Source organism: Plasmodium relictum (genome assembly GCF_900005765.1).
Source record: "Plasmodium relictum strain SGS1 genome assembly, chromosome: 13".
Classification (NCBI taxonomy): domain Eukaryota; phylum Apicomplexa; class Aconoidasida; order Haemosporida; family Plasmodiidae; genus Plasmodium; species Plasmodium relictum.
The window spans coordinates 1,474,815-1,498,068 of record NC_041691.1 but is presented as its reverse complement, the minus strand read 5'-3'; the positions used below and the strand labels follow the sequence as shown (position 1 = coordinate 1,498,068).

Below are 23,254 nucleotides of genomic sequence, written 5' to 3'. Positions count from 1 at the left end.
TCTATTTTTTTTTTTTTAATTCTTCTTTCTTCTTTTTTATTTTTCTTTCCCTCTTTTGCACAATTATATATGTACAAATAGCATAATCATATAAAGGTGTATTAATACAAAAAAATGTACTTATAAAAAGGAAATAAAAATTTATATTTATTTTATAAACATTTGTATTTTCGAAAAATAAAAAATTAAAAAATATATAATTTTTTCAGTTAAAATACAAACATATAAAAAAAAGAAAAAAAGGGATGCATTTAAATCTCTGTATTTTAATTTGTGAAATTAAATGATAATTTTTTATAAAATTATTATATTTAATAAATGAAAAACAAAAAAAATAAATAAAGAATTTGTCATTATTTTTTCAAAAGTAATGCATTAAAATTTTGAAATTACTTAACAAAAACCTTTTTAAAGTATCCTTTTTATTGTTTTTAAAAAATTTTATTAATAATATTGTAATGTGTTATTTTTTTATTAATTTGATATTTCTTAATAGTATAATGAGATTTTAATCTTTTAAAAAAAACTCTTGATTCTTGTAGATATTATTTTCTTTATATTTATTCTTTAAAAAGTTTATAAAAACTCTCATATTTTTAGAAAGTTTAACTAGATATAAATTTCAAATGTAAACAAAAGAAGAAAAAGAAAAAGAAAATTATTTAAACTATTTAGCACTTTTAAAAAATGCATAAAGTATTTAAAATAAAGAAATAATTTATGTTACAATTCGATAACATAAAAACATTTTATTAGAAGATTAAGTTAAAAATTAATGTAGAATAAATGATAAAATTAAAAAAAATTTATAGACAAAATAAATTAAAATTATGTACATGATATAAGAGTAAAGTTATTATTAATGATTAAAAGGAATTTGTTTATTTATTAATTTCGTAAATTAAAGGGAAATAAAAATATATATTAAATATCATGTAAATATGTAAAATAAATAAAATGATATATTATTAATTCTACAAGGATTAAAAAGATGTATTTTTTTATTCTTTTTTTAAAATAATATTAATGCTTTAATATATCGTTATGTGCATTAAATATAGAAAAAATGATATATATAAGGATTTATTAGAAAAAAATTATGAATATTAAATTATATTTGTAATTTTGTCTTATTTTTTTTTTAACAGTGTTAATAAATTTTAAACTTCATATATGAATATTATTAGAAAAATTGAATTAAAATGTTTATAGTATTCATAATATCTTTTATCACATATATTCATAACCTTAATTTTACTTGAAATTATATAATATTCTTTCTTTTATTAAAAATATATTTTATTTTAAGTAATACATTTTTTTTTATTTATTTATACATATTTATATTTTAGTATATTCTCATAAATATTTTTTCTTTTTTTCATAATTATTATCATTAAATTTTTTATAAATTTTACTTTTTTTTTATATTTATTATTATTTAATTTTATTTCCTTTTTTTATTATGAAAATAATTACTAATAAATTAAAAAGATATAATATTATTTTTTTTCTTGATAAAAAAAAAAAAAAAATATAAAGTATTTCATATTCTCATGCTTAAAAGAATACTGCATTTTTTTTTTTTTTTTACATAAAAATAGAGTTTTATAGTATTTTGAAAATATATTAGTTATAAAATTTTTTATTACCAACATTTTTTTAAATTATTTGGGGTTCTATAAAAAATCTATTGTTCTTAATTATTTCTTGAATTTGTTAATGAATCTTTTTTAAATAATATACATATTCATAAACATGTATATAAAAAGAAACTTGACGTCGTTCTTTAAATTTTTTTTTATATTAATATAGAATTTAATTGATATATTTTAGTTTTTTTTTAAAGAGATATAAAAAAAAAAAAAAAAAAAAAAAATATAAAGTAAATTAAAACCCTTAATTCTTTAAGTATGAAACAAAATTGCTAGATCTTATTAATCATTTTAGCTTATATATATATATACATATATGTATATAATATAATTTAACATATTTTATTTCTACATTTCCAGGAAAATATATCAAGTATAATAGTAACGTATCTATACAGTAGTCCCTTTTATAAAATAAAGAAAAAATAAGGTATTATTAACATTTTTTTTTCTAATTTTAAATTCCATTAGTTCTATTTTTAGCGAATATTATACAAATTAAAAAAATAGAAATAAAAAAAAAAAATGCAAAAAATTAAATATATATATATATATATATTTTTCTTAATTTTTTTTTTATTTTTTAAAGATGTCAGAAGAAGCTATAGCTTTAGTAGTAGATAATGGAAGTGGAATGGTAAAATCTGGTTTGGCTGGTGACGATGCACCAAAATGTGTTTTTCCTTCAATTGTTGGTAGACCTAAAATGCCTAACATAATGATAGGAATGGAGCAAAAAGAATGTTATGTTGGTGATGAAGCACAAAATAAAAGGGGTATATTGACCCTAAAATATCCAATAGAACATGGTATTGTAACTAATTGGGATGATATGGAAAAAATATGGCATCATACTTTTTATAATGAATTAAGAGTATCACCTGATGAACACCCAGTTCTTTTAACTGAAGCCCCATTAAATCCAAAAACAAATAGAGAAAAAATGACACAAATTATGTTTGAAACATTTGAAGTACCAGCTATGTACGTTAGTATACAAGCTATTTTGTCACTATATGCATCTGGAAGAACAACAGGTAAAAAATATTAAAAAAAAAAAAAAACAATATTGTAATTTAAACAATTATTATTAATCAATTTAAAAGTTTAAAAAATTTCTTTTTTTTTTTTTTTTCAAAATATTAGAATTAAAAACACTTAATTTTTATTATTTTTTTTTTTTTAAAGGTATTGTTCTTGATAGTGGAGATGGAGTAAGTCACACCGTTCCCATTTATGAAGGATATGTACTTCCACATGCTATAAATAGAATAGATATGGCAGGGAGAGATTTGACTTATCATATGATGAAGTTATTTACAGAAAGAGGGCACACATTTACAACAACAGCAGAAAGAGAAATCGTGCGTGATATAAAAGAAAAATTATGTTATATAGCATTAGATTATGATGAAGAATTAAAAAAATCAGAGGAACATTCAGATGAAATAGAAGAAATTTATGAATTACCAGATGGGAATTTAATAACAGTAGGTAGTGAAAGATTTAGGTGCCCTGAAGCACTATTTAATCCTACATTGATAGGAAGAGAATGCCCAGGTATACATATCACAGCATATCAAAGCATAATGAAGTGTGATATTGATATAAGAAAAGATTTATATAATAATATAGTATTAAGTGGTGGTACGACTATGTATAATAATATAGGAGAAAGATTAACTAAGGAAATGACTAATTTAGCACCCTCATCAATGAAAATTAAAGTCATCGCACCACCAGAAAGAAAATATTCTGTATGGATAGGAGGCTCAATTTTATCATCGCTTTCTACATTTCAACAAATGTGGATAACAAAAGAAGAATATGAAGAATCAGGCCCAAGCATTGTTCATAGAAAATGTTTTTAAATAAAAAAAAAAAAAAAAAACTAAATGAAACTAGACAAAATAAAATAAGTAATTATTTCTTTAATAATTTTAAATTTTTCATCTAAATTTCATAATTTTTAAAATTTTATAACATAGACACACACATATATATATATATATATATAATTAAATGTTTCCCTTGGATTTGAAAATTTTAATTGATATTATTTTATTATTTCTTTTTATCTTTTTTTTTTATCACATAAATATATCTCTTTTTATATTTTAGTCTTCAATCTTTTATTATTTGAATTTTTATATTTTATCTATACATTTGGCATTTATGAAGCGTATTTGTTTAAAGTTTATATTTTTGGTAATTTATTAAATGAATTTGTTTTACAATACAAAATGTTTAAAAAATAGTTTGTTTTTTTTTTTTTTTTTCAATTCTTTTTTTCTTTTTTCTTTAAAATAATTTCATGTAATTATACGTATTACCTTTTATGAATGAAAAAATAAGTGTACATAAAATTATACATATATTTAATACACTAGAATGAGTTTATTTTTTATTTATCATTTCTTTTATCCTATAATTTTTACACTATTTTATATATGCAATGTTTTTTAAAATATGTTAATAGTTTTATAATCATTTATTTGTATTTTCAAACATACCAATAACAGTAATAATAAGCACACATTGCAAGACATATAATAAATATATTATGAAAAAATAATAAATTTCTGTTTATAAAAAAAAAAAAAAAAAGGAATTTTTTAATGGAATAATAAAAATAAAGTAAAACAAATTGATAATTACAAAATATTTATTTTTCGAATTTTTTTTTTAAATTAATTTATCTTGATAAAATATAATTCTTTTTTTTTTTTTTTTTAATACATACCAAGAGGTAATTTTTTCATCCTACACTTTTTGAAAATAAATAACAAATTAAACGGTTTAAAAAAATTATACGTCAAATCTGAATAATTGTAAAACTGAAAAGGTATCAAAAAAAAAAAAAAAAAAAAGTAAGACATCTACTATTTATTTTTTAATTTCTTATTTTAAATTATAGAGAAATCAAATCTCATATTTAGGAAAATATATATATTCAAGTAAAAATAAAAAAAAATGTGGTACATATTAATTTTGTTTTCTTATTAATATATAAAAGTATTTCTTTAAAGAGAATATTCTTTTTTCTTTTTTTTTTTTTTTGTCAAATAATTTTTTAATTCATATAAATTTTTAGGCTCTAAAGACACAAGATGGAATAGACTTACATTATTTCTTTCCTCGTTCATTTTTCTTTTTATTCCTTCTTCTACTTTTTGTTTATTCCCTTTATTTTATTTTATGAATATAATGTAAAATATTTCATTCCTTTATTATATTTTTTTTTTTTTTTGGTTATATAAATAAAAAGTATTGAGAACCATTAGAGGAAATAAAATTGTAGCATCACCAAAAATCTTGACATGATTATTTGGATGTCCTGATTTAATTTTCCCCCATGACAATGCTTCAGTTGTATTAGCACCACTATCACTTCCATCATATTCATTAGCTGTGTTAACATAAACAGCAAAATCTGCTCCATTTCTCATCAAGTTTGCATTGCATACATGATGCTTTGGCAATCCTCCACCAAGAATTATAATTCCTGATTTTTTACAATTTAATGCGAGAGAATTAATTTTTTTTATATCTTTTACTATATCTAAAATTAAATTATTTTTTATTTTTTTTCCATAATTATGGAAGAATAAATTATCTCCTAACGACCCATCAGTTAATCCAGGGCAAAATACAGGTATGTTATTTTTATAACACCAATATATTAAAGAACTTTCATCATTAATTTCTTTACCTAATCTATTTATAAATTCTGAAGGACTTAAATAAAAAATATCGCACTCTTCGTCTGAACTAAATGAATTGGGATCATATTTACTTTCTCTCTCATTTTCTTTTCTTTTTTCTTTTTTTTGCCTTTTTTCTAATTTCTTTAGGAACATCTTTTCATTTATTTCATTTTGTTCTTGTAATAATTTATTTAATAGTGGTTGAAGCCAGTCTTCAAATTTGCAATAATTGTCATTTGGTACAATTAGATTACCTATTCTATTCCATCCTTTTTTTCTTAATTTTTTCCCATTTAAATTAAAGTCCCCTAAATATGTATTAGAAAAACATTTTATAATGTCTTCTTCTATACCTCCAGCAGTAGTTACAACCACATCAACAAAGTTATTTTTAGCTAAATAAACAAATATTTCTCTTAAACCACTTGAAATCATATTAGATGTAAAAGATAGCCATATCATACATTTCTTTTTATTTATATTTGAATCATCATTTATTTCCTTTTTTTCATCATTATCAATATATTTATAATGTATCATTTTATTTATTTCATCTATACCTATACCTAAATTCGTTGCTTGAAATCCCATATATTTGTAATGATTAATAAATTCATGTAAATTTAATTCTTTATCCATATTAATTCCTTTTACAATATCTATGCTATCAGGAATCTTTGCCGATTTAACAAAAACAGAAGACATAGCATCACTTATAGAATTTTTTTCATCGCTTTTTTCATCATTATCACTTTCACTTCTTATTTTATTTACTTCTTTAAAAAGTATTTTATCCATAATTTTAAATTATATTAAACATATATATTATATTTTTCTATAAAAATTTAATGTTTTGTATTATTTAATTTTTTTATTTTTTCTTTTAAGCAAAATGCTCTATTTTTTTTTTTTTTATTAATTATACATAATTATATATCTTATTTTCATAGATTATGTAATTAATAAATAAAAAAAAAAAAAAAAAACTTAAAATATATATATATATATATATATATATATATATATACTATGCACTCAAATAATAACATATAGACCTCTATTTTTAAAGATTACTAAAACAACACTTAAAATTTATAAACTGTTTTAATTTTTTTTTAGTTTTATTCCATTTTTTGTTTTTATACTTTTTTTCCCCTTCTATTTTTTTTTTTTTTAACTTTTAAAATAATTTTTTTTTAATTATAATTTTATATATTAAAAATTTCTCGATGCCAATACTATTATTATATATTTTTTATATTTAATTATCATAGGAAATAATTTTTAATAAAAAAAAAATTTATAAACTTTTTCAATGTAATAACTGTATTCACATTTTAGAACCCTTAACTATTATTTATATGTGCACTATTTTAAGATATTTTGAATTTTATTATAATCTTTTTTTTTTTATTATATTTTTTTTAAACTCATTTTAAAAAGAATTTAGTGTTTACAGATTTTTCTTTTCTTTTTTTTATTCCCTATTATTGATAAATAAACATAAGTATGTTTTATAATTTTTATAATATATAGAATTAACTTATAACACATTTAAATATAAAAGTTCATATATTTTAAAAATTTATTTAATGTATAAATTATATGAAATTGTGGCAATTCTTTTAACATATATGTATATATCTGTAAAAACTTATGTAAATACTTTTATAAATCTTAAATATGTTTGATAAATTTCTTATACTTAACTGAACAAAAAAAAAAAAAAAAAAAAATATAATAAATAATATTGATATAATTGTAAAGATATTATATTCATTTTTATAATGTATATTAAATTTTATCTTAACGATGAAGAAGAAAAAGGAAATATAGCTAGTAATTTTAATATATACTGTTCTAACGATTTATTAAAAGAATTAAAATTAAATGCAGATGATAATGCAGTAATATGTCGAAAATTAAAAGACAATGAAGATAAATCATTTTATGTTTGTTGTTGCTTCAAGAATTACAAAGAATTAAATGTAAAGAAAAAGTTAGATTTTTATAGCGTTTATGCTAATACCTTTGTGTTAAAAAGTTTAAACATTGATATAAAAAATGAAAATAATAACGGAGAACCCTACAATATAAATGTAGAAATAATAAAAGCGGAAGTTTATGTTCCAATTAAAGAAATAAAATTAAATATAAAAGAAATATTTAATGAACCTTACGAAAACTTAAAAGAATATTATGTTGATTATAGTAATGATATATTACAAACATTTTGGAAAAATATAAAAAGTAAAAATATGGATAGATATATAAACCTTTCTTTATTGAACACTTGCTTATTCCAAGGTAATGTTATTAAACTTTGTATATTAGGTGTTCATACCTATTTATACGTTAACGAAGTGATAGCTCAAATTAAAAATAAAAAGAGTTCTAAGAATAATTTTTTTTTGAATAACAATTTTTATATACCTTATGTAAATCAAAGTACTAAGATTGTGATAGAAAAAATAGATGATCACGAAAACTACGAAGATAATAGTGAACAGAAATATGATGAAAATGTAGGAAAAAATGAAAAACAAGAAGAAAATAAAAGAGAAAGCAAACTAAAGAGTTATTTAGAAAAAAAAAGTACGAAAAAAAAGGGTTTGAATAAAATAGGAGGATATAATAAAATTAAAGAAGATATTTATTATTACATATTATTACCTTTAATATATAAAAATATTTATGATGAATTTCATATTGATATCAATAGAGGAATATTACTGCATGGCCCACCTGGTTGTGGGAAAACATATATTGCTCTAGCAATAAAAGAAGAATTATTATTATTAAAAAAAAAAATAAATGATGTAAAACTAAAAAGTAAAATAAATTTTCTTATGAACTCCAAAAATGAAATGAATGTAAAAAACCAAACAAAATCATTAGATGGAGAAAAAGAAATATATGAAATAGATTATGATGATAACATAATTTTACCGGAAATGGAAATCTTAAAAAGTACTGATTTAATTGATAACAATAATAACGGAGAAAAAATAAATGAGTTATTTTTAAGGTGTCATAAAAGATACAAAGAAGAAAAAAAATGTTCTATTGTTTTTATTGACGAAATAGAAATATTATGTGAAAAAAGAGAAAATTGTAATATAAACTTATATACTTCTACATTACTTAATAACATGGATGGTATAAAAAAACACACCTATACTATTTTAATAGGAGCAACAAATTATATTAACTTAATTGATTTGGCCTTAAGAAGAAGTGGAAGATTTGATAAAGATATTGAAATAAATATTCCTAATTTAAAAGACAGGATTTCTATATTTAAAAATAAGTTAAGCAAAATTAATCATAATATCAGTTTAAAAAAAATAAAAGAAGTTGCAGATCTATGCCAATCTTTTACTTGCTCAGATATTAATGCTTTAATAAATATATCAATGTATATAAATTTAAAAGAAAATAATGTAATATCTCATAAAATATTTAAAAAATCTATACAAAAATCTCAAAGAGACGAAGATAAAGGAAAAAAAGTATATATCACAGAAAATAATGGACATAAACAAGAAAATAACTCAATAACAGATAAGTTTACAGAAAAAAGTAACTATGAAAATAGAGTTGCTAACATTGATATTAATCAAAAAGAAGGAAATACACATGAAAAATGGAGTATACAAAATTCTGATTTTTGTCCTACAAAATTATCTAATGAAAAAAAATATTTATTAAGATATAAGCATTTAATAAAAGGGTTAAAATATGTAAAACCCTCAGGAATGAAAGAATTATATGTTGATATTCCTAAGACTCGAATTAAAGATATAGGTGGATATAAATTTGTTAAAAGATGTATTAAAGAGTGTTTAATATATCCAAAAAAATATGAACAAATTTATGAAAAATATAATATACTTAGTCCCAAAGGTATATTGTTATATGGGCCCCCAGGATGTTCTAAAACTTTATTTGCTAAGGCAATTGCTAGTGAAATTAATATGAATTTTATAAGTGTTAAAGGACCAGAAATATTTTCTAAGTATGTAGGAGAATCAGAAAAGACTATTAGAAATATTTTTAAGAAAGCACGGGAAAATAATCCTTGCGTCATTTTTTTTGATGAAATTGATTCTATTGCTATGAACAGAAATATAAATCAAAATTTTGTTTCTAACAGAGTTTTATGTCAATTGTTAAATGAAATTGACGGTATTTGCAATAGAATTGATGTTATTATTTTAGCTGCTACTAATAGGCCTGATCTTATTGATTCTGCATTATTAAGACCTGGAAGATTTGATAGAATTATATATGTTCCTCTACCAAATTATTCTTCAAGGTTTTCCATTTTAAAAAAGACATTAAAATTTTACAAAATTAATAATATGATTAATCAAAAAAAAGGGGATTGCTCTGATAATAATTCATGTAGAAATAATAGCAATAACAAAAATTCGAACACTGAGTCTAACATTAAAGATGAAAAAGAAGAAATCGTTGAATATTATGATAATACTAGTAAAATAAAAAAACAAGCTGATATAATTGATAATAATTTAAATTATAATTCTGAAAAAACAGAAACAGAAAAAATAAATGAAAATAATGAAATGAATAATGAAAAGCACTATTTTGATATTAATAAGGAGTTCGATAATGCTTATTTAAAAAATAAAGAAATATTAAATGATGATTATTATAGCAAAAATATGAATACTTTGAAAAGTTATGGAAACACTGTTGCTCACAATTTAAATAAAAGCAATGAAGAAAGAATAGTAAAGAAGGAAAGTAAAAAAAAAAAAAAAAAAAATAATAATAATAACGATAATAATTTTATAGAATTGTGTCATTTTCTAGCTAAAAACACAAAAAAATATAGTGGAGCAGAAATAGTAAATATTTGTAGAGAAGCATCAATATGTGCATTAAGAGAAACTTTGAAAAAATATAAAAATGAAAATCAAGAAAAGAAAGAATCTTTTGTAAACATTGATTTTGTTGGTTTAAGCAAAGAACATTTTATAAAGGTGTTAAAAAAAATTAAGCCTCAAACAAGTGATAAACTTATAAATTTTTATAAAAATTATAATGAACAAAAAAAATATTAAAAATCATATAAAAAATTTTTTTTTACTTATCTTTTTAAACTGTATTACATGGGATAACAATTTTTTTAAAAAATCACATGTAAAAAAAAGTATTTTTTAATTTTTTTTTTTGTTTCAATAAATTATGATATTATTCCAAAAATTAAGATCATTTTTATTACTTTAAAATTTACATGAAAAATTCAAATATAATAATTACTATTATAATATTAAATTAAATTATTCATTCATATACATATCCTAAAAAGAGTATATACTTATTAGAATCAGAATGTTTTATCTTTACAATTTTATCTTTTAAAAATAATTTTATTTTATATAATTTTTATGTCACATATCTTTATTTGGTATTATTATTGATATATAGGTTTCACTTTTTTTTATTTTTTATATTTTTATATTTCCTCCTCTATATTCAGAATTCTTTTACAATAGAACTATTCCAACATTAGAAGGATTAAATGATGCACATTTCCAGTTGTATAAATAATATTTTAATGATCCATCTCCTTCTCCAAACTTTAGATCTTCAAAGAAAGATTTATTATGCATAATTTCAAGAGCATTAAAAACATCAAAAGAATTTTTTTTTGCTAAATATATTGCGTCTTGCATCAGATTCTTTATTGAAGTAGTTGTTGCTATATTATAAAATGAATATGCTGCATTTAGTATATTATATTTTTCATTACCTAAAACTTGAGATGGTAATGAGTAAAATGAAATTAAATCTTTAATCTCTCCATTCTCCTCATTTACATATGTATATATAACATTATCAATTGGTAGAAACCAATGAGCAATATCTTCTTTACTAAATACAGCATGTAACTTAAATTGTTCTAAGTAATTATTTAATAATTTATGTAATCCATCGATATCTTTTTTTTTCATTTTCCTTAAGTTCTTTATATTTAAAGTATCATCTATTTTATATAATTTTATTGCTCTACTCATAGTTAATCTAGGATTTAACGAAGAAAAACCAATTTCAATTAATTTTTTTACATTAATGGACCTATGGAAATACCTTGCATCGCTTAATGGCTTAGGTAAATAAACACCAGCTGTATATATTGCTTGCCAGATATTTTCTAAATTTATTCTTCTAGTTATTTCTTTAATTAAAACAGGTGCTAATCTTTTTGATCGTAAATTCTTATGAACACATAAAAAATTTACTTCAGCCATTTTTACTATTTTCTTATTTATACATATATCTATTGGAATTGCACTTATAAAACCAATCAGTTTATTTGCTACATCGTACTTTACTCCTATATGCCAGTTCTTTACATAGTTAGGAGATGACAAACCCCATAATAAAAACTCAGATGAGTAATTAAAGCGAAATATATTATCGTCATCTTCTACATAATTATCACTTAATAATTGAAAAATTTCCCTTCTATCATTTTCATTTTTTATATCACAAACATACCATGAATATCCATTAGGTAATTTATATTCTTCCTAATCAAATAAAAAATAAAAAGAATTATGCTAAATTTACTGTGAAATTTAAATAGAAAAAAAAAAAAAAAAATTAAAACAAATAATAAAAAGCTATTAATATAAAATATTAAAAGAATTAAAGAAGATATATTACTTTTCGAACATCTTCTACTTTATTATCATTTATAAATGGCTCATTTACCTAAAAAAAATGATGTACTAATTATGTATTTATATTTATATATAATTATATATATTTATTCTACTATAAATATTTATATTCGATACATATCTATATTTTATTTACTGTTTCATTAAATTCATCATTTATTTTAGGAACAGGTTGAGTATACCAAAATTTATAATCATTTTTTATCTTATCTTTTGCTTTTTTTATTAATTCATATATATCATTTCCAACCAATTCTTTCTGATTTTTCTATGAAAATGGGGGGGAAAAAAAAAGTAATGAATGATTTTCATAGATATATGCTTTTTTTTTTTTTTAATTTTTTTCATTATTTTGTAATTTTCATTTGCAATTTTTTCTTTTTCTTTATAATTCTGTTTTTACATTATCATCGTTCATTTTTATGTATTTGTAAGAAATACTACTTCGTATACTTTAAGTTTTTAGCAGTATTCTGAGAATACAGTATTAAAAAAAAATATCCAAGTTAAATAATCTAATGTAATAACATAAAATATAAAAAATAAACTTTTAATTTTTAAGAATAGAATTGTTTAAAGATTAAAAAAAAAAAAATAAATAAAATAATAAATAAATAATTATATTTTGGCGGCGTTAAAAAAAAAAAAAAAAAAAAACTATTTTTTTATTTGTTCATTTTTGCAAATTTATTTTATTTAGATATTTATTATACGGTATTTACAAATTCATTTTATTTTTTTCAATAGGTAGCCTTTCCATTTTTTAATTTTGTTATATTTTTTTTTTGTATTACTTGTTGAATAATAACTTTTCATATATTTTAAGAGAAATATTTTATAAGAATATATTAATTTAATTTTTACGTAATATACATATAAAATAAAGCAAAATACATAATATCAGAATGAGTTCTATTAAGGAGAAAATATGTTGTTTTTTTGAAAATATAAAGTATAAGTTTCACTATCTTTTATAAAATAATTTTTTTAAAATACATCCTATTTCTTATAAATTAACTTTTTGAGCTTTCAATAAATTTTTTTTTGTAAAATAAAATTAATATTTTATAATTTTTTTATTAAAAGAGTAAGATTACAAGTAGTTATTCAAAACTTAAAATAATTTAGAACTGAAATACTCTATGAAAGTATGTGTATATTAAGGATATTTTTAATTACTAATATTTTTTTATTTTTGGATTGAATAATTTTAGTTTTTTTTTTAATAGATACTACTATACTGAACATACATTTATTAAAAAATTACTATTAAAGAAAAAATAAAAAAAATTTATGAATTAAATAATCATTTACCTCAATATTTATCCATTTTATTTTTATGGAAAAATTATCGTTAATACACATCTTACATTTTTTCTTATCGATCGTTTTATTTTTAGTTATTTTATAAAATCTTATTTTTTTCCTTCTTTGTTTTTATGTATTCCACTTTTTTCTGATAAGCTCATATATATATATATATTGAACCAATTTTTTTTTATATTAAGTTTTTTTTAAATATTTTTTAAATGAATTATTTTAACTTTTTTTTTTTAATTTTTTTCTTTTTTCTTTACTTTTTTTCATCGTTATTATCCAATTTTATCTTTTTTTTTTTTTTTTTTAATAATTATTTTATCATGTATTTTTTATTTTTAAACTTTTAAAATTTTTTTTAAAGAAAAAAAAAGATTCATTACATTTGATAATATTATGAATTAAAATAGATTTTCAAGTTACATTTTTGCTCTTTTTTTTTAAATAATTTTGATATTTTTTTTTCTTTTTGATTAATCTGAAAAAAAAAAAAAGATTGTACATTTGTATTTATTCAATTTGAATAGCATGAAGCATTAATATAAAGAAAAAAATACAATATACATTTAAAGAAATTGAAAAAAATTCTATTGTGTAATTTTTTTTAAAAGAATTTTGAAAAATCAGAAGTAACAAAATTAAAATGACAACATTAAAAGAGTCAATAACAAATGTTTTTTCTAAATTGAATGTAAACAAATAAAAAAAATAAATAATTGATGAATAAAAAATTAGATATATTCATGTTGTATAAATTTTAATTAAATTATACATTTGTATATCTTATATTTTTTTATATATTAATATATTATTTTAATTATTCAAAAAATTTATATATAAAATTCTCATTCATTTGCCATATATTTTAAAACAAATTTCAAAAAATAAATAAATATATATATATATATATATATATATATATATATATATATATATATATATATATATTATATATTTGTATATTCTACAAGATACCGTCTCAAATATATCTTGTATGATAAAGTTAGTAGTGGATCATTACTAAATATATTTTTTATATATTATAAAATCCATTATTGAAAATATCTTATTTTTATTTTCAGATTGATCAGAGGAAGGAAATTCTTAACGTTTTAGTTCATATTCTTCGAAAGTAAAAAATATACAACAAAACATAAATATAACAAATATTAATAGTAACAATATAAAAGAAGGATTTCACTTATTTTTCTATATATATATATATATATATATATATATATATATATCTTCTTTTTTTTAATTTTTTTTTTATTAAGAATAATTGAAAATCCTTCTAGAGCAAAATTTCGATCTCTAAAAAAAGACAATAAAACTTTTATAAATAAGGTAGAAGTAAAATTAATTTATAAACTTTTTTTTCATTGTTCTAAATTATGTTTTTTTTTTTTTTTTATTAATAGCTATTACATTTTAAAGGATCAGATGATATTTTACGATCTCTAGGTTTTGAAGAAGTAATAAAAAAAAAAAATTATATTTTTTTTTTGAATAGAAACGTTTAAATTTATAAAAGTAATATTATGTAATTGTCATTATTTTCATTTACTTAAAGGATGAAGAAAAATGGTTTTTTCCTTTATCAAAAGATGATACATTATCAAGGTACACAAATAAAATATAATAATGGTAAACTATTTATGTATAATTTATATATATATATATTTTTATTTATTAGAAATTTTTTTTTTTTTATTATTTAATATTTATTTACATTTTCTTATATAGGAATTTAAACGAAATTCAAAACTATATTAACGATAATTTATGCCTACTTTATAATAACAGTGAATCAATTTTTGAACAAGGAATTTCAGATTCTTACAATAATTATAAAAATACTTTAAATGAAAACAGTTCTTTACAATTAAATACAAATAATGAACTATTAGAAAATAATTCAGGTGGGTTGAAATTAGAAGGTTTATCGAAAAGAAGGTTAGAAAAAGAAAAAATGGAATTATTAAGTGAAAAAGAAAATACAATTCAATTAATAAAAGAATATTCAGATAAATGGATAATCCAAATAAAGGGTGCTGAAAATACTTTATATTCTAATGAAACTTTTAAAATGCAATTTAAATTTACTGATAAATATCCAATAGGTATTTTATTAAAATAAGAAAAATTAAACATATTTTTTCTTTTTTATTTTTATTATTATTATAAATTTTTATGTACATTCATAGTATTAATAATAAAACTATGTACATATATATATATGTGTATTTGTGTGTATGTTTTTTTATTACTCTTATATTAAATATTTTATTTATAAATTGTATTTTAGAAAGTCCAGAAGTTGTATTTATTGGTGAGCCACCTATTCATCCTCATATTTACAGTAATGGCCATATATGTTTATCAATTTTATATGATCATTGGTCCCCTGTTTTATCAGTAAATGCTATATGTTTATCAATTATTTCTATGTTATCTAGTTGCAAAAAAAAAAGGAAACCAATTGATGATATTTTATATTGTTCTTCTGGTGCTAAAGTTTCTCCTAAAAACATGAAGTGGATGTTTCATGATGATAAAATATAATACCTTTTTTTTTTTTTTTTAATATACATTAAAAAATAAGAAAAAAAGAAATTTTCTTTTTTATATGATCCATTTTTTTTTTTTTTAGTATAGAAGGATACTCTTAATTATTTTTCTCATTTTAAGAAATGCGAAAAAAAATAAAATTTGATACTTGAGGTTAATATAACTTTCATTTTGTACATAATTTTTTTTTTTTATTTCTTAATTTATCTAGAAAAAATATATATATATTATTAATCCTAATTTCTTTTTTTCTTTTTATGAAGAATACTTATTAAAATATGATGTTCTTTTTCTTTTATTTTTTTTATTATTTAAAACCTTTTTATTAATTATCAAAAAGTTTAACATATTTGCTTTAATGTCTTCCAAATTTTTTTCATTATTTATCATTAATACAGTATATTATTATCATTTAATATGCATTATGGATTTATTTTATTTTTATTTTCGCTTTATTTTTCATTTTATAATTAACATCATTTATTACTAAAATAATTTTCTGTAAAATTAAGACTAGAAATGTTAGAACAAATGTTATTTAAAATATGTTTTAAAATAATAATGTTTATTTCCTTATTTTTAATCTTAATCTTTTCATAATATTTTTTGATATATTTTTTTTTAAAGCTTTTAGATTAATTTTACTAAAAATGATAATACTATCAATCAATTTTTTTTTCAACTTATTGTTGAAATGTTATTGGTATTTTAAAATATGTATATATATTCACAACCTTCTAGAAAATATAGGCTAATACTTATTTTAGTTGAAGTATTTTTATTTTTCAGTATAATAAAAATTTTTTATATAAATACGTATATTTAGAAAACATAAGTATTAAAAAATATTGAATGATAATAATTATATAAATATTTAAAGTAAACTGAAACAATAAACTTGTATATATATTTTATTATATTTAATAAAAAAAGAAAAAAATAGAAAATTATATATATATAATATATATGACTTCTTAGTATAATAAAGTCAACTCATTAATCATTATTTATTTAAAAGACAATTTTTTTTTATTTTTTTATTTTTATTTTTACTTTTTATGGTATTTCATTTAGCATTGGATATTTTATTTTCAAAAAAGAAACAAATACAATATAAAAAAAAAAAAACTAGGAAAAACAGAAAAATTAAAAAAAAAAAAAAAAACGTATGTAATGAAAAAGAAATAATAGAATAAATGATATACATAAATTTAAAATTATTTATGAAAAAATAATATTAGCATGGAAGGAGCAGGTAACGTTATTAAAATAATATTCTATGTGATATAAACATATACATAATTTTAGAATAACTTTTTATAATTTTTAATCATTATATATACTTTATTAGTTTTTCTAAGTAATTTTTTTAATAAAAAAAAAATAAATTATTTTTAAAGTAATTTTTTAGTTCTATTATTTTATTTTGTTCTATATTATTATTGTATTTTATTATTATTTAATTTTGTGTTATTACTTATTTTCATTTTATTTTTTATTACTATGTTTTAATTTTTTTCTTTTTTTTTTTTTTTTTTTGTTAGTGTATTTTAAAAAATTATAAAAATAAGTTAACGAAATATTTTTTTGTAAATATATCCAAAAATTGATTTTATAGTATTCCCTTTATTTTCTTCAATATTATCCGATACACTAGATTCAGATGAATCAAATGAGTCATTTAAATCATTTATTTCATTAGTATTATCATTTGTTTTATATTTTTTATTTTTCATTTTGTTTTGAACAGATATTTTTTTTTGATTATTTTTTTTAGTTGATCTTGATTCTAAATTTAGCTTTTCTAAATTGTCGTCAACTTTTGATAGATTTTTATTTTTTTCAATTAGATTTTTATTTAATATTTTTAATTCATTTAATTCTTTATTTATTTGATCATTAGAATCAACTTTTTCGAGCTTTATTTGAATTGCATCTTCTTTTACAAGTTTTCTATTTTTTTTTTTTTCATTAAAATCTTCAATTATTGCTTTGCTTGTTTTTTCATTTAATTTTTTTTCGTAATTTTCACACATTTTTACAGTCTTTTCTTTTGTATTTTGTTTATATTTATATTTTTTTTCGTTTACATTTTTATTCTTTCTATTATTCATTTCTTTATTTAATGGGTTATTTACCATTTTATTAGTTCTTTCTAATGTACTTCTAATTATGATACTTTTTAAAGATTTATTATTTTTCTTTTTATTAATTTTTTTGTTTTTTGTTATGGTATCTTTATTAGTTATTTTTATTTGTTTTAATTTATTCTTTTTAGAAGAACTTTTATTTGAGTTTAATTCATTAGTTGTATTATTATTTAAATTTTTTTTTTTTTTTTTTTCATTGTTATCATCATTATTATAAAAAGTTTTGTGTTTACCATTGATATTTCTATGCTTTATTGAAAACATATTACTTATAATTAATGAATTGTGCTTATTGTAATTGGAATTTTTACCTTTTGTTAATCTATTTAATGAAATGTTAGAACTTTGTTTAACGAAATTATTCTGAAAAACTAAAATTTTTTTTTTTTTTTCTTCTCTTTTTAATCTTTTAACCTTATTGAAAATTTTAGCTGCTTCTTCTGGATACATCTCTAAATATAGAGATATATCGTTCTTTATAGAATTTAAATAATGACTCCTCATAGAACCTCCACTATGCTTAGTTATTTTCATTTCTTCTGCTTTTTTCCAATCTATTTTCTCATTTTTTAGTTGATGCTCATAAGCGTATAAAAATATTTTTTTTGATTCATCTATATCATATGCTTTTATTTTAGTTTTTTTTCTTTTCTCTCCTTTAGTAACCATTTTTGTTTTTTATCAATAGAAAATTTATTTAGACAATATGGTATATGACATAATTTTTACTTTATATATATATATTTATAATTATATAACCCATAAAATTAAAAAACTATATATAAATTAAATTTTTTATAAATTTAAAAATATGCATACATATGTTAAATTCTTAAAAATTCATTAAAAATTTAAAATAAGAAAATTAAATATAAATAAACTAATATTGATTATTTTTTATATATAAATAAATAAATAAATAAATATATATATATATAACAATTACAATTAGAATACTGATGCCAATTAAAAATTATAACTTATAAAGATTGTATACACAATAAAAAAATTAATTTACATCTGGAGAAATTTAAATTGCATTAAGGCCAAAAAATAAAATAAAATAATATAAAAAAAATTTTTTTTTTTTTTAATTTAATGTATATAAATTAGAATCTTTTTTCTTTTTATTTAATATTCTAGCCATTATGTAAATTATTTTTTTCTTTTTCATTTATTTTTTTAAAATAGTTATATAAATAAAAAATAATGTAAGTATTCAGGTATTCTTATTTTCTAAGTAATTATAAATAAAATTTTTGTATTTCTATTTTTACAACTAATTCAATGTAATATTTTATATTTTTTTAAAAGAATAGGAACTTTAATTTGATATAATTTTATATATTTATTATTACACATTATTATTTTATTTATTTATTTATTTATTTTTTTTTTTTTTTTTTATGAATTTAACCTGAGCTATTTAACACAAATTAAAAAAATTCTTGTAAAATTTTATAGTATTATCGATATTGTTTTTCTCTTTTCTTATAGTTAATTATTAAAATCAATGTCTATTTGATAAAAAGGTTCATATAAACTATATTTTTCTTTTTTTTCTCTTTTTTTTAGTAAATTATTATGACTCTTTTAGTAAATTATTATGACTCCGTAATATATAAATTCATTGACTCATTTTTTAGTTTATATAAATTATTAAATTAATTATTTGTATAATTTTTTTTTTATTTTTTAAATAAATACTAAGTATTATTAATTAATTTTTGTATCTTTAAAAAAAACTATGAGAAATTATTTTTTTTTTTTTTTTTAATCCAAATATAATTATATTTTTTAAAACTTAAAATTTTTTATTTATTCTCTCTGCATTTTTTTTTATTACGAGCTCACACAAAATTCACAGTTCATTTTTTTATCGACCTATGTGTATTAATAAATATATTTTTTACTGTTTTCTCTCAAAAATTAAAAAAAAGTTTTCCAATATACAATTTTATGAAAAAAAGATAAAAGATAAAAATAATGAAATAAATATTTTTAATTAAATAATATTATTATGATTAAATAATTAATTTATAAATATATATTCGAAAATTAAATGCACTTCTAAAAATATTTATATAATTTATTGTTGTCTTTTTTATATTTTTTTTTCTTTTTTTTTTTTTTTTATTGTAGAAAACATCAGTTTAACAATTCAATTAAAAATATATGTTGAAATATTAAAAAAAAAAAAAATAAAATAATAAAATATAACATAAAATTATTTGTGCAAAAATACACAGTACCGGAAAAAAAATTAAATAAACATACTTCTTCAAATTATTAAGATACTTTGTTATCATATTTATATAAATTCCATCGGAATATATAACGAATATGGAAAAGGGTGTAGAATAAAATAGAAATACAAAAGATTAAATGCATAAATATAAAATCTTTATGCATTTAGATAATGATACATATCATCATTTTTTCTTTTTTTTTTTTAATATTCATGAATATAATTAGAGAAAGTAATAAATGCATATCTAAATTAACATAAAAAATAATTTTACAAAATATGAAAAATTGAAATTATAAAATAATAAAAAAACTTTTTAAATAGTGGAGGCATCTATTTAGTATTAAATATGATAGTTAAATTTTATATACCTTAATTTTTATAAAGGGCATTTTACTCCATTTTTTTAATATCATTATTTTTATTTTATTTTTATTTTTTATTTTTATTTTTTTTTATTTTTATTCTATTTTCATTTATTTGTATTTTTTTTTTTTTTAATTTTTATTTGCTTATATGCAATAATAATTTAATTCATGCATTAATTTGATTAATTTCGTCTCTTATAAACTAATATTGTATCATATAATAACAATTTATTTATTTTAATTTTTATTTATCAAAGAATAAATGTATATAGAAGTCATATATTAAATGCACATACGTTCAATTCTATTGCTTCTATAAGAGCATACTTAAAATGGTGTATTGAATTATAATAAAATAATTGAACCATTATCATTATATTTTTAAATATATTTAAATAAGTTTATTAGTAATTTTTTTTTTTCTTTTTTGCGTATAAATTTCCTAAAATGAGCAAATTGAAAAAGAAAAATACGAATCTTTTAGAGTAATATATAATTTTTATTTTCTATATAATGCTAATTTAAGGTATTAGCAATTTTTATATTACTTTTTTTAATTTAATGCTTTTTTCATTTTATAGATCATTAACTAATGGAGATATTATTAATTTAATAAGAAAATGCTATAAAGATAAATTGTTATATGGTTATATAAAAAAAAAAAGAAGAAAAAATAAATAATTTCTTTACTTTTATTTACATAATTTAAATTAAATTTTGTTCTTAAAGGTCATGTGAAATGGAAAGAATTAAATAGAAAGCAATATAGCAAACGGTATTCAGTTAATACTTTTAAAAATATATGGAGATTAATAAATAAAAAGTATGAAAAATTAAAATAAAATATATATATATATATATATTAATTTACTTGATAAAATAAAATTAATATATAGTATTGAGAATATATTACATTTTTAATATTTTCAATAAGAAATTTTTAAAGAATATAAGAAAGAAAAAAAAACATTTTTTTTTTTTATTCAGTTTTGATAACTATTATAAAGAATATGAAGGAATAATAAAAGAAATTGAAATAGACACCAAAAATATTTTATCAAAAAATAAAAATATAAAAAAAAATAAAGAAAAATTAAATTCATTATATCCTCTAAAATCAAGAATATCTATATCAAATATTTCTTTGTTAAGAAATTTTTCTCGAGTTAATAGTTTTTTTTTCAAATGTTGTAGCAATTATTATAGCCCACTTAATAGTGTTTTATCAAATAGCAATAAAAAATTTTCAAGTGATAGTAAACCATTAAGAGATAATGAAAATGATGTAAAAAAAATTAATTATATAAAAAGAAATATTATAGACATTAAAAGACAAAGTGAATTTTTAGATTATTATTTTTTAGTAATTTCTTTAATTCATCAAGGAAAAAAATTTGCTCTTTTAAGAAAGATGGAAGAATTATATGAAAATAAATTAATAAAATGTTGTAATAATAAAAATTATGTTTATAATAGTTATATTTTGAATTTTATAAAAAAAATATACGAAGTTAGTTTGGTTACTAACAATATAAAAAATATATCAAAAATGGCTACACAAAATTTAGAAAAAAATTTTGGTAGTAGTAGTAAATTCATTGATTCAAAAAATATCGCTATAATTGAGACAAATGAAAATTCTTATCAATTTAATAAGAATTTATTAAATTATAAAATATTTTATAACATATTTAAGAATAATATTAATTTAAATAATAATAAAGTAATTTCTTTTATTATTCCTTTACCAAAAAAGCCTAATCACTTAACTTTTAAAAGCAATAATTTCTATTATTTTGATGAACCAATTTACCCTAATAACAGTTTAGATGAAGATATTTATAATTATATTTATATTTTTCATAAATTTTTTCTTTCCTTTTTGTTTTGGTCTTTTTATCTAAAATACCAAGGAATAGAAAAAATGAAGATATTATTTAACAGGGAACTAGAAGAGTTGCATTCATTTATTGATAACAATGATATAAAAAAAGAAGAAATAATAGAACAAAAAAAGAATTATAATAAAAGTAGCACAACATATACACTAATGTTTGATTTCAAAATTGATCATGTAATTTCTCTATGTCTTTATATTTTTAAAATTTATTTAAAAAAGAGAAGAAAAATGGACTTAAATTATCTTAGAGTTATAAAAATTTTGAATTTATCTCTTCATCCTACATTAAAAAAAAAAATTATTCGTTATTATATCATGACAATTAAATATATTTATGGTATTATTTTTAAATTGATATCAAAATATAAAAAAAAGAAATTGAACATAATTAAATAATTAAAGATTTTGCAAAAATAAATTTTTTTTTTTTTTCTCTTTTTTTCTATTTTTAAAATTAAAAATATAAATTTTACATATATGTGCAAATAAAAATAAGTATTCTTAATTTTTTTTTTTTTTTTTTTTTGTATCAAAATTTTTTATAATTTTTAGTATGCTTTATATAAGCATTTTTATTTTTAATAATCCTGTAAATTATTAATAAAAATATTAATTTGGATTT

General features: G+C 17.8%; 7 protein-coding genes across 7 annotated transcripts; 4 read left to right on the top strand and 3 right to left on the bottom strand.

Annotated features, from left to right (window-relative positions):
• Positions 1 to 2,244: 2,244 nt before the first annotated feature.
• ACT2 (actin II, putative) lies at positions 2,245 to 3,526 on the top strand (the record flags this gene model as incomplete). Its single annotated transcript, XM_028678920.1, has 2 exons — positions 2,245 to 2,692; positions 2,844 to 3,526. The coding sequence occupies 2 exons, from the start codon at positions 2,245 to 2,247 to the stop codon at positions 3,524 to 3,526; spliced, it is 1,131 nt and encodes a 376-aa protein (XP_028536018.1).
• Positions 3,527 to 4,885: 1,359 nt separating this feature from the next.
• Positions 4,886 to 6,160, bottom strand: DHS (deoxyhypusine synthase, putative; the record flags this gene model as incomplete). Its single annotated transcript, XM_028678919.1, has 1 exon — positions 4,886 to 6,160. One exon carries the CDS (start codon positions 6,158 to 6,160, stop codon positions 4,886 to 4,888), a length of 1,275 nt encoding a protein of 424 aa, XP_028536017.1.
• A 989-nt stretch (positions 6,161 to 7,149) lies between these two features.
• Positions 7,150 to 10,452, top strand: PRELSG_1338400 (AAA family ATPase, putative; the record flags this gene model as incomplete). The annotated part of the gene is made up of 1 exon (XM_028678918.1): positions 7,150 to 10,452. One exon carries the CDS (start codon positions 7,150 to 7,152, stop codon positions 10,450 to 10,452), a length of 3,303 nt encoding a protein of 1,100 aa, XP_028536016.1.
• Positions 10,453 to 10,878: 426 nt separating this feature from the next.
• Positions 10,879 to 12,496, bottom strand: NMT (glycylpeptide N-tetradecanoyltransferase, putative; the record flags this gene model as incomplete). Its single annotated transcript, XM_028678917.1, has 4 exons — positions 10,879 to 11,925; positions 12,062 to 12,109; positions 12,215 to 12,346; positions 12,482 to 12,496. 4 exons carry the CDS (start codon positions 12,494 to 12,496, stop codon positions 10,879 to 10,881), a joined length of 1,242 nt encoding a protein of 413 aa, XP_028536015.1.
• Positions 12,497 to 14,038: 1,542 nt separating this feature from the next.
• PRELSG_1338200 (ubiquitin-conjugating enzyme, putative) lies at positions 14,039 to 15,960 on the top strand (the record flags this gene model as incomplete). The annotated part of the gene is made up of 7 exons (XM_028678916.1): positions 14,039 to 14,086; positions 14,478 to 14,527; positions 14,673 to 14,742; positions 14,817 to 14,870; positions 14,969 to 15,018; positions 15,142 to 15,518; positions 15,704 to 15,960. The coding sequence occupies 7 exons, from the start codon at positions 14,039 to 14,041 to the stop codon at positions 15,958 to 15,960; spliced, it is 906 nt and encodes a 301-aa protein (XP_028536014.1).
• Positions 15,961 to 17,537: 1,577 nt separating this feature from the next.
• On the bottom strand, positions 17,538 to 18,785 carry PRELSG_1338100 (conserved Plasmodium protein, unknown function; the record flags this gene model as incomplete). The annotated part of the gene is made up of 1 exon (XM_028678915.1): positions 17,538 to 18,785. One exon carries the CDS (start codon positions 18,783 to 18,785, stop codon positions 17,538 to 17,540), a length of 1,248 nt encoding a protein of 415 aa, XP_028536013.1.
• Positions 18,786 to 21,179: 2,394 nt separating this feature from the next.
• On the top strand, positions 21,180 to 23,028 carry PRELSG_1338000 (conserved Plasmodium protein, unknown function; the record flags this gene model as incomplete). The annotated part of the gene is made up of 4 exons (XM_028678914.1): positions 21,180 to 21,217; positions 21,314 to 21,378; positions 21,462 to 21,555; positions 21,720 to 23,028. The coding sequence occupies 4 exons, from the start codon at positions 21,180 to 21,182 to the stop codon at positions 23,026 to 23,028; spliced, it is 1,506 nt and encodes a 501-aa protein (XP_028536012.1).
• Positions 23,029 to 23,254: the final 226 nt, after the last annotated feature.